Source organism: Scyliorhinus torazame, chromosome 1 (genome assembly GCF_047496885.1).
Source record: "Scyliorhinus torazame isolate Kashiwa2021f chromosome 1, sScyTor2.1, whole genome shotgun sequence".
Lineage (NCBI taxonomy): Eukaryota > Metazoa > Chordata > Chondrichthyes > Carcharhiniformes > Scyliorhinidae > Scyliorhinus > Scyliorhinus torazame.
The window spans coordinates 88784244-88803403 of record NC_092707.1 but is presented as its reverse complement, the minus strand read 5'-3'; the positions used below and the strand labels follow the sequence as shown (position 1 = coordinate 88803403).

General features: G+C 49.6%; 1 protein-coding gene across 3 annotated transcripts in view; it reads left to right on the top strand.

Annotated features, from left to right (window-relative positions):
- LOC140409450 (ADP-ribose pyrophosphatase, mitochondrial-like) overlaps positions 1 to 16484 on the top strand; it is an 82645-nt gene extending 66161 nt beyond the window's left edge. For all 3 annotated transcript variants that reach the window (XM_072497883.1, XM_072497891.1, XM_072497896.1), the window contains exons 7-8: positions 9678 to 9762; positions 11400 to 16484. In XM_072497883.1, coding sequence (XP_072353984.1) covers positions 9678 to 9762; positions 11400 to 11545 — 231 coding nt within the window. In that variant the 3' untranslated portion in view covers positions 11546 to 16484. The remainder of the gene's footprint in view (positions 1 to 9677; positions 9763 to 11399) is intronic.
- The last annotated feature ends 2676 nt before the right edge of the window (positions 16485 to 19160 follow it).

Sequence of the window (19160 nt, the reverse complement as noted above, 5' to 3'; positions counted from 1 at the left end):
ATTACACAGTTTTTAGCAATAGCACAAGGCACAAAACAAGTTCCCTTCCCCAAAGCCTCAACCACTATTAAAGTCAAGGGAGTTTCGCAAGCTGCTGCAGGGTACTTACGGTCACAGGCTGCAGAGGTCAAGTCAGGGGTGCAGAGGTCGAGCCAAGAACCAAGAGACCCTCAATCGAAACACAGCCCCTTTTATATTGTTTTACCTGGCTTTGTCCTGTGTTCGGCCAGCCCCTTTTGCATTGAATCCATAAGGTTTAAAGTTCCCGCTGGTCCTGCCCCCGTTGAGCCTGTCAGACCTGTCAAGATAGGAGTACCTCCCCTAGGTCCGCCTCCAGTCTGCTTTTTGAGATAACGAGGTTGAGCTCCCTTGTGAAGAAGTTCAAAGTCTTCCATCTGCTCTGGAGATCGCTGCTATGTTGATGGGGTGTTGATTGGATACTGCTCTGGTGGAGGCAAAGTCATTTACATTTGCATGGGGCTATGACCATCCCATTGTCCTGCTTGCAGGCAGGCCCCCTGTGTATTCCCGTGCCCCTTTGTCTGTGTTTTGATCTTATCTCGTTGTCTGGCTCCTTCTTCCTTGTAGCTCCTAGGGGGGGTTTGTAAATACTTATGTCCCTACTCAGCTCAGCGGACCAAGCCTGCTGGGAAAACTGGTTACGTTCTCTTGGCTGAAAAGTCAGTTTACAGTCTCTGAGTTTTATTCTTGGGCAGTTCCAAAAAGGGCCGAATTGCCCGAAAACCTTACAGATGCCCCTTCGATACGTCCCTACCCGCTTGGACCGTATCGACACAGGTGAAGGGCAATCATTTCCTTTTGTGTGGACCGTAGGCCCCCCCTCAACAACATGCGAAACTACAAGTCCCAAGACAGTTCCCTTAATCTAGGCTACCCCTGATTTCATTGAAAGGGAAAGACAAGACCATACTTAATTCAAACACACAGTAACATACACACATTTCACCGGAACCCCAAACGTAAGGGTCCCTGTACATATATCACAATCAAGTAACTGAAACCCGCGAATCCATACAACTATTTACATGTGACTCTATTTATCACACTACGGCTTCTCTTTTGTGGGCTGCACTGGGCTTCTTCCCGTTGAAGGCTCTTCATTTTTCCTCCGTCGTCGATACCTGCAGCTGAGAGGTTTAGTCCAACTGAGGCGACAGCATAATGTACCCCCTTGTACAACATTTTCTTTGTGGGGACAAACACTAAACCATTCTCAGGCCCCCCTGGTGGTGATCGGACAGTTGTGAGGGTCGATCGGTTGGGCTGTGGGCAGAGGTCGCTTTACCTGAACCAGCAGTTCGGTAGCTTTTACAGTCATCCCTTCCCTGGGCGTTACACATCCCTCCCCAGTGCGGTCAATTCACCCCGTTCCCTGGGTTCTGCCATCACCTTACAAAAGTGATTAATGCCCCTTGTGGACATGCCTTGGTAGATCCCCATAAACACGAATAAATGCCCTGGTCAGAAGTCCACCACTTATCCCAGCAAACGGTGATCCTACCCGGTGACCCCGTGATGGTCCGGTAGGTGTTGTCCAGGCGTTCCCAGTCCGAGGACCGATCCCTCATGTCCAGCCTCAGCTTCCTGGGCCACCACCATCTCCCCAAAGGAACGTCCCCCTCACAGGTTAAACACACCCGCCTGCCCTCAGTCACCCTAACCCGGTCAGTCGAAGGACTCTTCTGTCTCGCCTCTGCGGAGTTCTCCCGGTCCCACCGTCGCCAAGATCATCAGCAAGCTCCACATCGTCGGGTGCCCCATCTGTAAAACAGACAAAACACATCCTTGCCTCTACAGCCCTACCTACCTTAAAGTGCATGGGTTCTATCCAGCGGCAGCAGCAGCTTCCGCTTTGAAGTTGTGAAATCAACATGAAATTGCCGCAGCCTGTCTGTGATTCTGTGTCCACAGCCCGGCTCCCCCAGGGTCCTAGTGCCTGCTGCTATCCGGCGGCAGCAGCAGCTCCCGCTTTGAAGTTGCCGCAGCCTGTCTGTGGTTCTGTGTCCACAGCCCGGCTCCACCAGGGTCCTAGTGCCTGCTGCTATCATTATACCATTGCACTAGGCGCTTCTGTGATCCCACGATCCTAAATAATCCACACACCACTACACACTAATTAGAACTAACAGGGGGGGAATGCTATATACAATGCCACCCGTCTCCGGGTGGCCAAATTAAAACTGTGCCCCGCTAAACTGGGGCAGTTCACCTGTTTGGTCCAACGGCTCGGGCCAGACCGTCCCCTCCCGGGGGTTCGGGCTGCCCCTTGCCTCTCCTTCCCCAACAGGGTTCGGGGATCCCTCAGCGTTCCCTTCTACTCGGGCCCCCTTACTGCGGGACCGGGTTCTAGGGAGGTGTGATGGGGACCATCTTAGAGGGGGCTTGGAGACCCGGTTGCTCCTTCGTCCCCTGACTGGTTCCCAAGCCCAAGGTGATACCTCCACTTCCTCCGCCTCCTTAGCCTCTATACTAAGGCAGGCCACCTGACCCACAGGTAATGGCTTGGGAATCGTTACTGTCCCTGGGCTGGGTGCTTGCAGCACTGTCGTTTTCTTTGGGGCTGCCCCTTCGGGACAGCACCTTGTCCCCGGTTGTGTGACCGTGGAGTCAGGGACCTCCCCCACCGTCGTTAATTCTACGGGGGGTTTCTCCACTACCACCCCCAGTCTTCCCCCCACCTTGCTCTTTCTTGCCCTTATGGGGTGGAACAATTTAAATTGGCTGATGTGGCGTTCGCATGGGTCCCACCTTAAGGGATTTAAACTGCAAATAGCCGCTGAGGCAGCCTCCAGAATGGGACCCTGCACCTGGACCGGACCAGGGTCTGGGGCTAGAACTACCCCTGCGCTCCCTTTTTCCTGAGGCTGCTCCCTGGGTAGTCATACGGGTTCTTGTGGTGTGGGTGCGGGCAGGCCCTGGCCCGTTGCCATTGCCACCTGTCCTGAGCCTTGCAAAAGGGCTAAAATTTTACTTATCTCGATGGTTCCCGGGGCAGCTGCTCCTACCGCCGGGGTCTGACTCTCTACTGCGGGAGCCCTCTCCTGCTTGCTAGGGTTTTTACATTCACTCTTGAAATGCCCGGCCTTCCCACACCCGTAGCATACCGGTTTCTTGTCGGAGGTCCGGGAGCCCTCATGCTTCCACTCGCTCTTAGGGGGTGCTGGTGTGATTCCATGCACCTGACCCTTATGGGGCTTTTCCTCTCTCCTCTCCCCGTTGCGATATGCAAGGGTGAGTTTTCTAAGGACCTCTGCCTCATTAAGGTCCGGACTCTGCGGGTCGAACCAGTGTTCGGCCTTTGCCCTAACGTGAGGGAGACAGTTAGCTACGAGGGTCTTCAGCCAGTGGGCTGTTCTCTCATCTAAATTCTGCCTATCCGCGGGAGTCCCACACGCCTCCACATAGACAGTCCACAGCCTGTCTGCGAACATATTTGGCGATTCCCCTAGCTGCTGCTTGGTTTCCCCCACCCTCATGAAGGGGCTACCCAGATTCAAGCCCATTGCCTCCAGAACAGCAGTCCGTGCTGCCACCCATGTGTCAGGTCGTCCCCCATTCCCGGAGGTCACTGCCCTGCATAGTTGGGGATCTAGGGTCATCAGGAGCATCCTTATTTGCTCCCCCTCGTCGCATTCATTAATGCTGGCTGCCTGTTCCACCTCCATAAAATGAAGCGACGGATCCCCTTTTGGAGTTAGCCTGGGAACGTGGGCCACCATCCCCCTGAGCGCGGATGCCCCATGAGGAATGATAATGTCGCCCTCAACCGGTCCCCTATTCGCCAGCCCCGCCGGGGGACCATACCTTCTTTGTCTGACAGGGCACATCTGCCCTACCTGGGGTTCCTGCTCCTCCTCCCCACTGTCCAGCTCTCCTGCCCCGTTGGGTAGCCCCCCTGTCCCCGGGCTAACTACCCATATAGGAGACGCCGCTATCTGGGGATACACCACTGACCCCCCTTGGACCTGCCCCTGACCGGGCGGTCCAAACCCTACCTGCTGACCCGGCCCCATCACCGGCATCCCAGGCAGCGGTCTGTCCCCATCCCATGGGGACCCACATACGAAACCAGGCGGACACGCCGCCAGCTGGGGGTACCCTGCCGACCCCCCTTGGACTTGCCCCTGAACGTGCAGTCCGATCCCCCCCTGCCGACCCGGACACAATCCCGGTGCCTCAGGAGGCGGTCTATTCCCCTTGGCCTTTGGGGAATCATCCGCTGCGAGGAGCACCTTGCCCCTAGGGAACCCCCCTGGACCTACCAGGTGTATCTGTCCCCTGAACTTGGACAAGGTCTCCTCCAACTCCGTTATTCGTGCCTGGCACGGCCCATGGACACAGTCCCCTACTTCCTCGCGAGCCACTCGGTACGCTGCCTGGATGTCCCGGAACTTCCCCTCCAGCTTCCTACACTGCTCTGTACTCCGAGCATAGAGTTCCTGGAGCCTCCGTTCCTTTTCTTTCCCCTCCACTATCTGGCAGTGGAGATAGTCCTTCTCGCACCGCTTAGACTCGCTTTCCTGTTTCATTTCTGCCAATTCCTCCCGCAGTCGTTCCGCTGCGCTAGCCTCCTGCTCTAACTCTTCGATCCTTTGCTCTGTGTTGACTACCTGCTGAGACAGGCAAACCAGCCAAACTGCCTTCTCCAAGTGCCTTTTGTGCGCCTTACTTTCTGTCCATGCAGCCGCTGCCATTACCGGTTGCTCCGCATTGATTAGTTCTGAGACCCAAGGTTTGGTGAGGTTGACCTTTTGCCACAAATACGAGGAGATTCTCTCCTCCATTTTACTTCGTTCCCTCACCCCCTCTGCCAAGTCACATACTCCAAACCACCGGGGTCCTGCCGCGGTTGCCATTGTAGAGGGTGCCATCTCTGCTACTCCACTACTGGGCCGATATCTGGGGTTTGAGTATCTGTGTGTGTCTCTCTCCAGCTGGCACTGAAACTTCAGAGGCCAGGGGATGTCGCACTGGGATACTTCCACTGAAGAGAGCACTGAATCAAGCCTGCCGTTTATTCCTAACCGGCAGCCTGAGGCTTATATCACACAGATCTCCAGACCCCTACCAATACCCAGGTGATTCTCTCTCTTGCCGGTGGTGCAACACCCACCCGGTTCCTACTTCGCTAGAGTAGCTTTCCCAAGAGAGAGAATAGGACACTGCTGTTTATTTCCTAACCAGCAGTCTGTCCTGAGTGAATCGCTCAAGATGACCCTCGATTCTTGAACCCGGAATTAAGGTGAGGAATATTTTAACAATGACTTGGTCAGAGATCGCTGGTGAAAGATTGAAGAATTTAAACGACTCCAATTATCATCAAATCAAGGTTTATTGCAAAACCCAGGTCAAAATCATCAACAGAAGAAAATATAATAAAATCTTATGCTCTAACACAAACTAAGTCTATTCAAAAGTACTATAACGGACACAACGAAAATTCTTATGATTACACAGTTTTTAGCAATAGCACAAGGCACAAAACAAGTTCCCTTCCCCAAAGCCTCAACCACTATTAAAGTCAAGGGAGTTTCGCAAGCTGCTGCAGGGTACTTACGGTCACAGGCTGCAGAGGTCAAGTCAGGGGTGCAGAGGTCGAGCCAAGAACCAAGAGACCCTCAATCGAAACACAGCCCCTTTTATATTGTTTTACCTGGCTTTGTCCTGTGTTCGGCCAGCCCCTTTTGCATTGAATCCATAAGGTTTAAAGTTCCCGCTGGTCCTGCCCCCGTTGAGCCTGTCAGACCTGTCAAGATAGGAGTACCTCCCCTAGGTCCGCCTCCAGTCTGCTTTTTGAGATAACGAGGTTGAGCTCCCTTGTGAAGAAGTTCAAAGTCTTCCATCTGCTCTGGAGATCGCTGCTATGTTGATGGGGTGTTGATTGGATACTGCTCTGGTGGAGGCAAAGTCATTTACATTTGCATGGGGCTATGACCATCCCATTGTCCTGCTTGCAGGCAGGCCCCCTGTGTATTCCCGTGCCCCTTTGTCTGTGTTTTGATCTTATCTCGTTGTCTGGCTCCTTCTTCCTTGTAGCTCCTAGGGGGGGTTTGTAAATACTTATGTCCCTACTCAGCTCAGCGGACCAAGCCTGCTGGGAAAACTGGTTACGTTCTCTTGGCTGAAAAGTCAGTTTACAGTCTCTGAGTTTTATTCTTGGGCAGTTCCAAAAAGGGCCGAATTGCCCGAAAACCTTACAGTGGGTACTTTTGGCATCCTGACAGACCACCATGGATTGGATCTCTTGTGTCCTGGAACTACTGCTGGTAATTCATTGGAAATAAGGGTCTGGATATTCCAAAAATGGGGCTTTTTCCCCACACCGGCGTAAAAATCCTGGCGTTTTACTCCAAACTTTCCTGAAAAAAATATAGAGCAATTCACCTACCTGCAGGGCGCTGGCAGGGACCCGGAGTAATTCTCGCAGGTTAGCTGCGGATACGGGCCCCCGCACTTCCGGCTCTGGGTCCGCGCATGCGCACGGCGGCGGCCTCCAGTAGCCGCGCTGAACGCGATGGCGGACTCAGCCGGCAGACCTGGACCAACAAACAAGGTCCCACCGATCTGTTCCCGCACCGTTCCATCTGACCCGCCCGATCGCCACCCTGGCCGGCCCGGTGGTTGATCCCCCCGCCCCCCCACCAGTGCGGCCACGGACTGAGTTCCGACCGGCCAGACGTGGTTAGAACCACACCATCGGAAATTCGGCCGGTCGGGAATGGAGTATTGCTGCGAGGGCCTCCCAACCGCCTCACGTAATTCACGTGCGAGCTATTCTCCGGGGACTGGAAAATCACGGGAGTGGCGCGGGCCCGATTCTCGCGTAAATGTCGATTCTCCGCCCCCTCGCCAAATGCGATTTCGGCACGTGGCTGCGGAGAATCCAGCCTGGGATTTTGGATGGAGAAAGACCACAGTTCATCTAGTTCGCCTCCCATCCTGGCAGTCAAATGTTAGAATGATAATGGAGTTGTTGATGAATCGGAAGATTCAAACTCTGTCAATTATTCTGCAAGATATTAAAAATGAGGTGTGGAAAACCCCAGTGGTGGAAAGCTTTTTATAAAGAAAGTTTGAGTTTTTAAAAATTAATTTACAGGGTGTGGGTATCGCTAGTCTAGGCCAGCGTTTATTGCCTGTCCCTAATTGCCCTTGATAAGGAATTTTGTAACCACATTGCTGTGGCTCTGGGGTCACATGTAGGCCAGACTAGGTAAGGATGGCAGATGTATTTCCCTAAAACCACATTGCTGTGGCTCTGCAGTCACATATAGGCCAGACCAGGTAAGGATGGCAGATTTCCTTCCCTAAAGGACATTTGTGAAGCAGATGGGTTTTTATGACAATCATCAATGGTTTCATGGCCATCATTAGACTTTTAATTCCAGATTTCTTCATAATCCAGTAATTTGAATTTAGTATCTTTACATCCAACAAGAGCCGACGATTCGTAGTTGTCTTCAGTTTCCAGATCTGACTGCTCTGCCACACACGGGGCTCTGCTCTCCATGCCATCCTGACCTTAGCCCCGACCCGCCTTCAGTTGATGCCCCCACTCATTGCTGCCATCTGTCGGATCTCCTGCCCGCCCGGTCAGCAATGCCCCCTTCGTATTCACATATGAAAGAGGGACAGAGAAACAAGTGATTTACAATATAGAGACCACAGAGAAAATAAATATTATTTCATTTGGGTCCCAGAGTTCAGAATCAAAGTTCAATGAGATATTCCTTCACTGAGGTCGCTGGGTAAAAACCAGTGCTAGTTAATTCACTTTTCCAGTAAGAAGTCTTACAACACCAGGTTAAAGTCCAACAGGTTTGTTTCGATATCACTAGTGGCATTGACTTCACACGATGAGATAGACAAGCAGATGAATCAGTCTTGTAGATGATGGTATAGCTTCCAGCAGAAGCAGGGTAGATGGGGTCAGGTGCCCAACCTGGGCCAGCACTCCTTTGATGTGGCCTGCTAGTCAAATATTAAACTGTAGACTGAGCTATGCAGTTCGGCAAGGCAATATTACTTGTTCCACAAGCCAGAGGCCCATGTTACATGACATTACCTCGCCACAATGTCTTTGACAAAGGATGCTTATCCAGTTTCTGGGAATCGGCTTTGTATTCCAGGCTGATAATGCCTCGGCCATTATGAGGAAAAAAGGAATGTTTGCGAGTCCATCGTCTCCGTAGATATTCCATCTCTGCTGGCCAGCCTGGGTTATCAAATATGAATTGCCTTTCTGTAACTCCCTTAGTCCATAGGTGGTCATTGGTAGCTCCTCAGAGATAACAAGGTGTGAATTTCCCTGAAACTGCAACATGGCTTATTTTGTTCAGGTGTAGTTTCAGACGTAGTTCACAGACAAATATAGTTCCAGCCATTTTACAGGTCGTTGTTCAGTTTTAAAAATTTGTAGAAATTGCAATGCACTTACTTATATATGTTATAAAAATATTCAGTTTGAGGTCTTAGTCCCCTCACACTGTCATTGTGCTGTTCCTCCCTCCACACTGCCCCATTCCTCCATCAGTCGAGCATTCTGACCTGTTCTTATCCGTCTCTCACTCCTCTCCCTCAATCGCACTTAGAGGTCTCTAGGTCATGTGGTTGGAGCGTCTCCTTGCTCTGCGCTGGTTGGAACCTCTGACAGGTTTCGCAGTTCAGGACTATGTCCGTGGTGTCCTGGTTGATGCCAGGCCAGTAGACAGCTTGCTGGGCCCTGTGTCTGCACTTTTCTACGCCCAGGTGTCCCTCATGAATCTGACGCACCATGCTCTGGAGACGTAGCGGGATGACTATCCTGTCCAGCTTGAGCAGGATGCCATCGATCAGCGTCAGGTCGTCCTTGACGTAGAATTGAGGGCATTGCCCTTTCTGCCAGCCATTGCTGAGGTTGTGGATGACTTGCTACAACAGGGGGTCTTTGGCCGTCTCTTCTCAGATGAGAACAATCTTCTCACTTGTTGCCGGGAGAGTGCTTGCACACAGTTGTACCTGCAAGTCAATGTGCTGGATGATCTCCAGTGGTTCACTGGGTGAGTTGACGGAGCAGGACAATGCATAGGTAATGATGAGCTCTTTACCAGGTGTGTACACCAAATTGAAATCATACCTCCGGAGTTTGAGCAGAATTCTCTACAAACGAGGCATCGTGTCATTCAGGTCCTTTTGGATAATGTGGACCAGAGGCCTATGATCCGTCTCAACAGTAAATGTTGGCAAGCCGTAGACATAATCATGAAATTTGAGGAGGCCGGTGAGGAAGACCTAAACACTCCTTCTCAATCTGCGCATATCTGGTCTCAGTGGGTGTCATTGCCCGTGACGCATATGTAACTGGTACCCAGGATGACGTGTCGTCTCTTTGAAGCAACACCGCCCCAATGCCATCCTGACTAGGCACATGGAGCTCTCCAGAATGACAGGGAGTGGGATAGCTTGATCTTGGTTTCGGTCAATGCTCGGCACAACATCGAGAGCCGAAGGGCCTGTTCTGTGCTGTACTGTTCTATGTTCTGTTGGTCAAGAATTTAATTGTTTCTCGGTCAAACTACAAGGCAGTTTGACTCAGTACAGTTGGAGGCTGAAGATAATGATGCCAGAATTCTAAGTACACCTCCATTTGAATCTTAAACTGAGTTCTGCATCCTCAGGTCTTCAAAGGATATGTTGACGATCCTCGGAATACTGATAATGCTTGGATCGAGACGGTGGCTATGAACTTCCATGATGAGCAGGGTAATTACTTTTGCTTTGCCGTTATTACTGGATGTTATCCTGGGAAGGGGAAGTGAAGGCTCCATTGTAATTTCTGTGTGCTCAAGTTCTCATGTGCTGATCCTGATCTTCCAACCTCAGGCCTTTCTGTAGAGGGTTTAGCTCCCCACTCTCCCTTGTTGCCCCTCTTTTAATATACATTATATTATTGATTTTAAGAGAAAGACTTGCATTTATATAGAGCCTTTCACAACATCAGGATGTTAAAGGCACTCACCATTGTGGGAAATGTAACAGCCATTTATCCACAGCAAAATCCCCAAAACAGCCATGAAACTATTTGTTTTGCTGTTGTGTTGATTGAGGGATGAATATCAGACTGCACGCTGGGGAAAACTCCCCTGCTCCTCTTTGAATAGTGCCTTAGGATCGGTTCTGCCTACCTCAGAGAGCAACCTGGGCCTCATCTTATCCAAAAGATGGTACCTCCAATAGTGTGGCATCCCCTCTGCTGCACTGGAGTGTTAGCCTGGAATATGTGGCCATGTCTTGGACGTGGAACTTGAACTCTCAATCATTATGAGTTGGGTGAACACAGCTGACACCTAAAGTTTCATTGAACTTTCAGCTCAACAGAAACCCGGCACCTGGAGTCCCCCCACCCTCCCATGCTTCCCTGGTGGTGAAATGAAAATGGGGTTCACCATCTCTAAAGATCTTCATTTATTTCAGCAAATGGCTGAGCCTAGGCTTGATGCAGATTCAGAGGTGCCCAATCTTGGAAAAATATCAAAAGCCTGAGTCATGGTGACCGACTCTGGGGTCAAAAGAAATATTGGGACACTTGGCCAGGGGGTAGGGGAGGTGCTGGTGTGTGACCCATAGGAGCTGATGGTGGGTCTGTGAGCCATAGACAATCCCACTTCAAACCCACCCATCAAAGCTGAACAACTCTCAGAAGGAGAGTGCTGGCTGTTATTGTTATAACTGCCCTGATAACTTGAGTGTATGCTGTAGCTGCCATTAAGAGTAATTTGGGGGAAGGTTAGGGCACTTGCATAAGAATCAGTTTCTGCCTGTGGAGGGAGCGGCTGTGTGGAAAAGTAGTCTGCACATAATCAGGGTTTTGTGAACAAACCTATGATGAAGACGGAATCTCCAGCTTCCTCCTTTGCCGGAAACATATTCAGTAAATTAGCACTGGCTCCCTGTGCTCCCTCGTAGTTTTGTGGGCTTGGACCTGTTCATGTGGAGCAGTGCAGCGCACAGACACAACATATCCAGGGACATATGGTGTCCACAGAAGCTCAGACACTGGCCAGAAACCAAATTCTGGAACGGTCCTGGAAAATTCAGCATGGTTAGACACCCTGGCCTGGTATTGTTGGATGTATTGTGTATTTAAATTTTGTCAATTTTCTGCCCTACCTCTCTCCTGGTGGTGGTGACTCTCACTGGGGAATATTTCCTCGGGTGATGTGTGATTCGCTCTCTTTCCAACCTTTTGTCGAATGGTCCAATCTTCAGGTTTGAATTGTGATTGAATCTATCAGTATGGCACCCGCCCCTCTTTCTTTGCCCCTCCTGTGTGCTATACCCTTCCCAAACAATATAACTCTCCAGCCCCTTTGCTGAGTTCTGCTGCTCTCTTGCTCCAGGCGACAGTGTGGGAAAGCTGAATCTTCAAGCGGGGGACGATGCGGGTGCAGTGAAATGGATGGACATCAACCAGCGGCAGAAACTGTACGCCAGCCACACGGCACTGCTTCACCAGGTAGCACAGATGAGGAACGCTCACTGGTAAAGCTCACAGAACATTTCCCATCCCATGAGAGCCAGTGACAGCAGGACATGCTAAGACCGCCATTCATGATGTTAGATGTTATCCCTTTTGAAACCTCAGCTCAGTCAGATGGTCACTACAGTACCTGGAGAAAAATCCCTTTCAGGAGGCATTGAGAGAAAAGCTTTAATTTAAGCTGCATTTTGGAATGGCATTGAGCTGGTTTTTAGCCTCTGCATTCTGAAGACGATGGCTCCTTCCCCTTGTTTTCCCCAACCACCGTTTCCACCACCCTCAAGTGGATCGAACAGACGTCTCAATGCCAACTACAGCCTGTGCACGGCCCTGCTCGGGCGTGACAAGGTATGTGTAACTGTCATTTCCCCAGCATATTGCTGCTTGTCCTGTCGAGAGCTGCTCTCCCCGCTGTTCAAAGCCTTCCAGGAATGTGTCATGGTTGAAATCGGGTGATCAGGTTGGTGTTCCAAGCCCTTCACAACTGAGTACACTGGAGCTCTGAGATACAGCACCAACACTTGCCGACTGCTTATGAAGCCGTATTCCAAGTTTGGGCTCCACATGTGTTATTTCCGTCAGCACCCAAACCCCCATCGTGCAAGGAGCATGCTGTGGTGAGTGGGGTGGAGTTCAGGTCATTTGGTAGCTATGGTTCTGAAAGCTGTCAGCCATTGGGGGTTTTATTTGTCTCGTGTCTGTTTTAGTCCTGGAATCTCTCAGAATCACAGCACAGAAGGAGGCATTTCAGCCCATCGTGTGTGCAGCAGCTCTCCCACTGAGCAATTCATCGAGTGCCACTCCCCCGCCTTTTCCCTGGAACCTTGTACATTCTTCCTTTTCAAATAATCCAATTATGTCTTGAATGCTTCAATTGAACCTGCCTCCACCACGCTCTCAGGCACTATATTCAGATCTTAACCACTCGCTGCGTGAAACCGTCCCCCCTCATGCCTCCATTGCTTCTTTTGCCAATTACTCTAAGTTAGTGCTCTCTCATTTTTAAACCCTTTCACCAATGGGAACAGTCTCTCCCCATCTACTCTGTCCAAACCCCTTATGGTTCAAAATACATCTCCCAAATCTCCAATTGTTATCCTTGTTAGAGAATTTAAAATGTATTCTTTCACAGGATATGGTGTGCTGGCTAGGCCAGCATTTATTGCCCACCCCTAATGTCCCTCCAGGTGGTGGTGAGCTGTCTTCTTGAACTGTTATAGTTCAGGTGGTGTTAGGTACACCCACAGTGCTGTGTGATCATTGATCACTATGATTTACCAACAACTCCTTTATCAGTCTAACCAGGTTGGGAAATGGCAAATTAGTTAGGCTGTGGCCTTTTTTTTTCATCTCCCAATCGGTATTCTCCTCTGGTACTCCACTCATTCTGCTGTATGAGGGTATTTTCAGGCATGTGCACTTTGCATTATCTGTCAACAGGTGGTAGTGTTACTCTGCAGCATATGTCATTTCCTGGACAATATGAGCAGCAAATGAAAGGGAGGTCAAACATGGAGCTGAGGAAACGGAGTTTGTGCACCACAATTAAACATGAAGATAAAAACACTTAGAATTTACAATGTGTGCATGTCTCTGCATTAAACAGGATTGGAGAGGGAATCTCTCAGTTCTCTGGATTATTCTGGACTCCAATTCGATTGCTGCTCCAGTCCATGAAACATCATTTGAGATTTTAAGCTCTACTTTTGTCACCTTTAGTATGTCTCGTCTCTGGTGTGCTGTACTGTACACTGGCTGAGAAGGCAGCCAAAGGCCTGCTCTCCCAAGCCTCTTGCTGTTGCAGAATCAGGTGCTCAAGAGCTGTTCCAGGTGAGCTGGCCTCTGATTTTCCCCACTCCGCGTCTGTTTAAAAAGGTTAAGCAGCTTGGGTTTAGCCAGGCCAACTCCACGCCGTATAATCATAACTCCACTTCACCTTTGGACACTAAGCAGCAATTTAGCATAGCCAATCCACCTAACCTGCACATCTTTGGACTAAAGGTGTTGTAGAAATGTTGGAAAAATATATTTGAATGCAACTATTTTCATTTTATACATAATACAAAAACAAAACAACCAATCAGCATAACAACCCCCCAATCCCACCGACCACACCACTCCAAGAAACACCTAGCCCCCCCCCCCCCCCCCCCCCCCCCCCCCCCCAAATCTCTTTTAGCAATTGGCGGTGATCAGCTCTTTGAAATTAACGGCTTCCACCTTTGGTAAAACCCCTAAATTGCTCCCCTGACGGTGCACTTTCTCAAGGTATAGGAACTCCATCAGATCTCCCAGCCACACTGAGGCACTGGGTGCAGAAGCTGACCACCACCACATCAGCACTCGCCTCCAGGCAATCATCGAGGCTAAAGCCAGGATATCAGCCTTCAGGCCCGTCTGCAACTCTGGTGTGTCTGAAACCCCCAAATATGGCCCCTAAGGGACAGAGCTCCAGCTCAATTTTCAGAATCACAGACATGGTGCTAAAGAAGGAGACCCAGAAACCCAGAAGCTTGGGATACGACCAGGACATATGCACTTGTTTGGCCAGACCCCTTGCACAGCGCTCGCACTTGTCCTCTACCCCTGCAAAGAACCAACTCATCCTGGACCTAGTCAGGTGAGCCCTGTATACCACTTTAGGTTTTATTAAGCAAAGCCTCAAACACGATGACATGGAGTTTACTCTCCACAGGGCCTTACTCCACACCATATCAACCAACACAGGCCCTAACGCCTCCTCCCACTGGGCCTTAGCGCCCTCCGACGCTACTGAGTCCCCCGACATAATTTGTCCATCATCCGACCCTGCGAGTCAGTGCCCTCTCCATTAGCAAGGCTGACGACGCCACAGGGAATGTCGGGAAAATCTGTTTCGCAAAATTGCGAACCTGTAAATATCTGAACGAGTCAGATTGCAAGAGCCCAAACTTCTCCGACAGTCCCTCTAAGCTGGCAAACCGCCCCTCCAGGAACAGATCACCCATTCTCTCCAACCCCTTCCCCTCCCACCCCCCAAAAGTGGCTTCCAGCCTCGCAGATTTAAACATATGATCTGCAAATATACTTTATGTACTGGGGAGAAAAAGAAGAATTCCCTAGCCCCAGGATGCATAAGCATCCATGGTTTCGCCCCTCCCATCCCCTTCATAAATGTCATCAGTACCGTTGCTACCCCTGAAGGGACCAAATGGCTTAGACAAATTTAATTTTGGATTCGGAATACAGTTCAGATCCCCCCCAAGATCAACTGGTGCCTGTCCAAGTCTGGTATTGCGTCCAACAACCTCTTCATAAAGGCTACATCATCCCAATTTGGAGTGTACACATTCACCACCACCACCAACTTACCTTCCAGCATCCCAGTGACTATTACGTACCTACCTCCCTGATTTGCCACACCCTATCTGCCTGGAACCAGACTCTTTTGTTAATTAAGATTGCCATCCCTCGGACCCAGCTATCAAAGCCCGAGTGGAACACGTGGCTTACCCAGCCCTTCCGAAGCCTAGTCTGATCCCTCATCTGCAGGTGGGTCTATTGCAAAAGCACCACATTGGCCCTTAAATTCTTCAAATGAGAGAAAACTCTCACTCGTTTCACTGGGCCCCCCTAATCCCTAACGTTCCACGTGACTAATCCATTCGTGGGCCTCTTGGCAAAGTACTCGGTAGGCCTCAGGCCCTCCGGCAACCCAAAGATCCTGAGGTTCTGCCTCCTTGACTTGTTCTCCAGATTCTCGACCTTCGTCCTCAGGCCCTTGTTCCTGCCCTCCAGCACCAACAGCTCAGCTTCTAGTGAGGCTATCTGGTCACTGTGCCACGGCAAGGTCTCCTCCACCCCCTTCACTTCCTATCCATGCTCCCGCACCATCTCTGAGGTCTTTCCCATGTCTCCCTTTCTCAAACACTGCTGCAATTACCTCCATCAGCTTATCCACTGATAGGTGCAGCCCACCTGCCGAACTTGCCTCCGCCATCTTTGCTCCCACCTTCCCCATCTCCTCTCAAGGGCTAACACTTGTACCCTTCTTTCCACCTGTCTTTTTTGCAGTCTATGACACCCCCTCACAAAGAACCATTAGATGGGCTGGGTCTGCCCACAAATTTCCCCCCGGGAACTGGGCATAAAGGACCAGACAGGGCGGCACGGTGGCGCAGTGGTTAGCACTGCTGCCTCACTGCACCAAGGACCCGGGTTTGATCCCAGCCCCAGGTCACTGTCCGTGTGGAGTTTGCACATTCTCCCCATGTCTGCATGGGTCTCACCCCCACAACCCAAAGATGGGCAGGGTAGGTGGATTGGCTATGCTAATTTTGCCTCTTCATTTGGAAAAAAGAATTGGGTACTTTACATTTTTAAAAATAAATAAATAAAATAAAAAGACCAAAAACGAGAACTCCGGCAGGAGCTATCTTTAGTGTGACCTCGCTCTACAATCCGCCACTGGAAGTCATTTTTTACAAAATATGTATTTTTATTGAAGTATTTGTAAAATTTCCGCCACCGGAAGTCATGTAGGAATTTATTTTAATGCCTCCATGAATTCCCCCCTCAACCTCCCTCCTCCCAGGTTACTGACAGCAGTGTTCTGGCGATTAATCTTTAATTCCTGGTGACCCCTGGATTTCTCCTAGAGGATTGGCAGCCTGGGCTTAGTACCTCCTAGAGTGCAGATACTGTAAACCACTGCATGACGTGCAAACTTGAGGCACCAACAAACTGGATAACCACAAGTCTACCATGATGTAGAAGCTGTGAGGAGCTGAGCCTGGTTTTATCATCGATCCATTTGTAAACCGTAGTGCCTTGTAGATTAGATCAAATGTTGAAATCATGGCTGTGTCCTGCACACCTTGGAAATATATGCTAACACCCATACTTAGGAATTAGTCACGTTTCCATAATGTAACCAGGTTATGCATTAAACGGCAGTTATACATTCTTTAGTCTGTCTCTGATTATTCTGTTTCAGTGTGGGCTAGGGCTTACAGATGACTTTGTGGTGAAAGAAATTGTACACAATATTCCTGGACCCAAAAGGGGAAAATCATCCAGAGTTTCTGCTCCAATTTATTATCCATTGATAGTGTGTGTGTGTGAGAGAGAGAGCGAGAAACATTGTGGGAAGGCGAATTGGAATCATTCAAAAGGCAAATGACTCGAATACAGTTTCTACAAGTAAGATGCAAAATGAAACCTACCATCATCTTTTCCTCGCATTGATGCCCATCTGTCCACAGGGCAGGAAGTAGACTCCAAGATCACTGCACAATCTAAACCACTGGCAGATTTGTTAATAATTAATTGAGTCAAAAGAAGCAGAGAAAAATAATACACAGCAAAGTGAGGGTGTAGGAGATATGGAGGTAGTCATCATGGTTTTTGTTTTATAATCTTGATCAGTGTCACAAGTAGGCTTACATTAACACTGCAATGAAGTTACTGTGAAAATCCTCTAGTCGCCACACTCCAGCGCCTGTTCGGGTACACAGAGGGAAAATTCAGAATGTCCAATTTACCTAAACGCACGTCTATCGGAACTTGTGGGAGGAAATCGGAGCACCCAGAGGAAACTCACGCAGACACGGAGAACGTGCAGACTCTGCACAGACAGTGACCCAAGCCGGGAATCTAACCTGGGACCCCTGGCACGGTGAAGCAACAGTGCTAACCACTGTGCTACCATGCCACCCTCACCCCTTTCACTCAATGAACTCCCAGGAAAATTGCCCTAAAGATGTAAACACCCCACAGCACAACAGCCAAACTGTAGATGTATCAGTCGGGGAAACCAATTGGTGTCCAATTTGCACACGTGCATTCATTATTTGCTGTGTAATCCAGGCAGCTGAAAGTACAGTTAAGCCTCTGGCTTGAGTGTGAAGATAAATAGTTATGGGAATGTGATTCGGAATACAGGTACATGACTGTCAGGAGGCAAAATCCAGCTATTGGATAAAGAAATGTGTGTTGGTTCCAACTCCTCAGGAAACATTTGTTTTTATTATTTTATGTGATGTGGGCCAGCATTCATTGTCCATCCCTAATTGCCCTTGAACCGAGTGCTTTCTACGCCATTGCAGGTGGCAGTTAAAAGGCAACCACATTGCTGTGCGTCTGGAGTCACATGTAGGCCAGACCGGGTAAGGATGGCAGATTTCCTTCTCTACAGGTTATTTGAGAACCAGATGGGTTTTTAACAACAATCAACAATGGTTTCTGCGTCAATATTGAATCCCGTGGTGGGATTTGAACGCAGATTCCCAGAACATTACCCTGGGTCTTTGGAGTGCTAGTCCACTGACAATAACACTATGCAACTGCCTCCCCTTTCCTCCACTATCAGCATTCCAAAGGTGATGTTCCCGCCGTGACACTTTGGTCCCCTATCATCCCCAATATGTCCTCCTCTTCCCACGGCACCTTCCCATGCAATCGCAGAAGGTAGAACACCCACCCCTTTATTTCCTCCCTCCTCATTGTCCAAAGCCCCAAACACTCTTTCCTGGTGAAGCAACAATTTACTTTCAATTTAGTCTACTGTATTCACTGTCCAACATCGTTCTTTATGGTTGATTCTGAAGATTCACTCCTTTCACCAGCAGTGCACAGTGGCAGCCAGATACACCACAAGATGCACTGCAGCAACTCGCCAAGGTTCTTTTGACAGCACCTTCCAAACCCGCAATCTCTACCACCTAGAAGGACAAGGGAAGCAGACGCATGGGAATGCCACCAGCAGATAGTTCACCCCCAAGTCACTCAGCATCCTGACTTGGAAAATACATTGCCTTTCCTCCACTATCAGTGGATGAAAAACCTGGAACTCACTTCCTAACAGCACTGTGGGTGAACCACGTGGACTGCAGCAGTTCAAGGCTGTGGCTCACCACCACCTTCTGAAGGACAATTTAATAATCTTTTATTGTCACAAGTATGAAGTTACTGTGAAAAGATCCTAGTCATCACATTCCGGCACCTGTTCGGGTAAACTGGTACGGGAATTGAACCTGTGCTTCTAGTCTTGTTCTGCATTACAAACCAGCTATCTAGCCCACTGAGCTAAACCAGCCCTGGGAGGGACAATTATGTTTTTCATGTGTGGTATGATCCGGCTGGAGTGTACACAGAACAATAGAACAAAGAAAAGTACAGCATAGGAACAGGCCCTTCGGCCCTCCAAGCCTGCGCCAACCATGCTGCCTGTCTAAACTAAAATCTTCTACACTTCCTGGGTCCGTATCCCTCTATTCCCATCCTATTCATGTATTTGTCAAGATGCCCCTTAAATGTCACTATCGTTCCTGCTTCCACCACCTCCTCCGGCAGCGAGTTCCAGGCACTCACTATCCCCTGTAAAAAAACTTACCTCGTACATCTCCTCTAAACCTTGTCCCTTGCACCTTAAACCCATGAAATGAAATGAATGAAAATCGCTTATTGTCACAAGTAGGCTTCAAATGAAGTTACTGTGAAAAGCCCCTAGTTGCCACATTCCGGCACCTAGTAATATGCCCCCTAGTAATTGACCCCTCTACCCTGGGAAAAAGTCTCTGACTATCCACTCTGTCTTTGCCCCTCATAATTTTGTAGACCTCTATCAGGTCACCCCTCAACC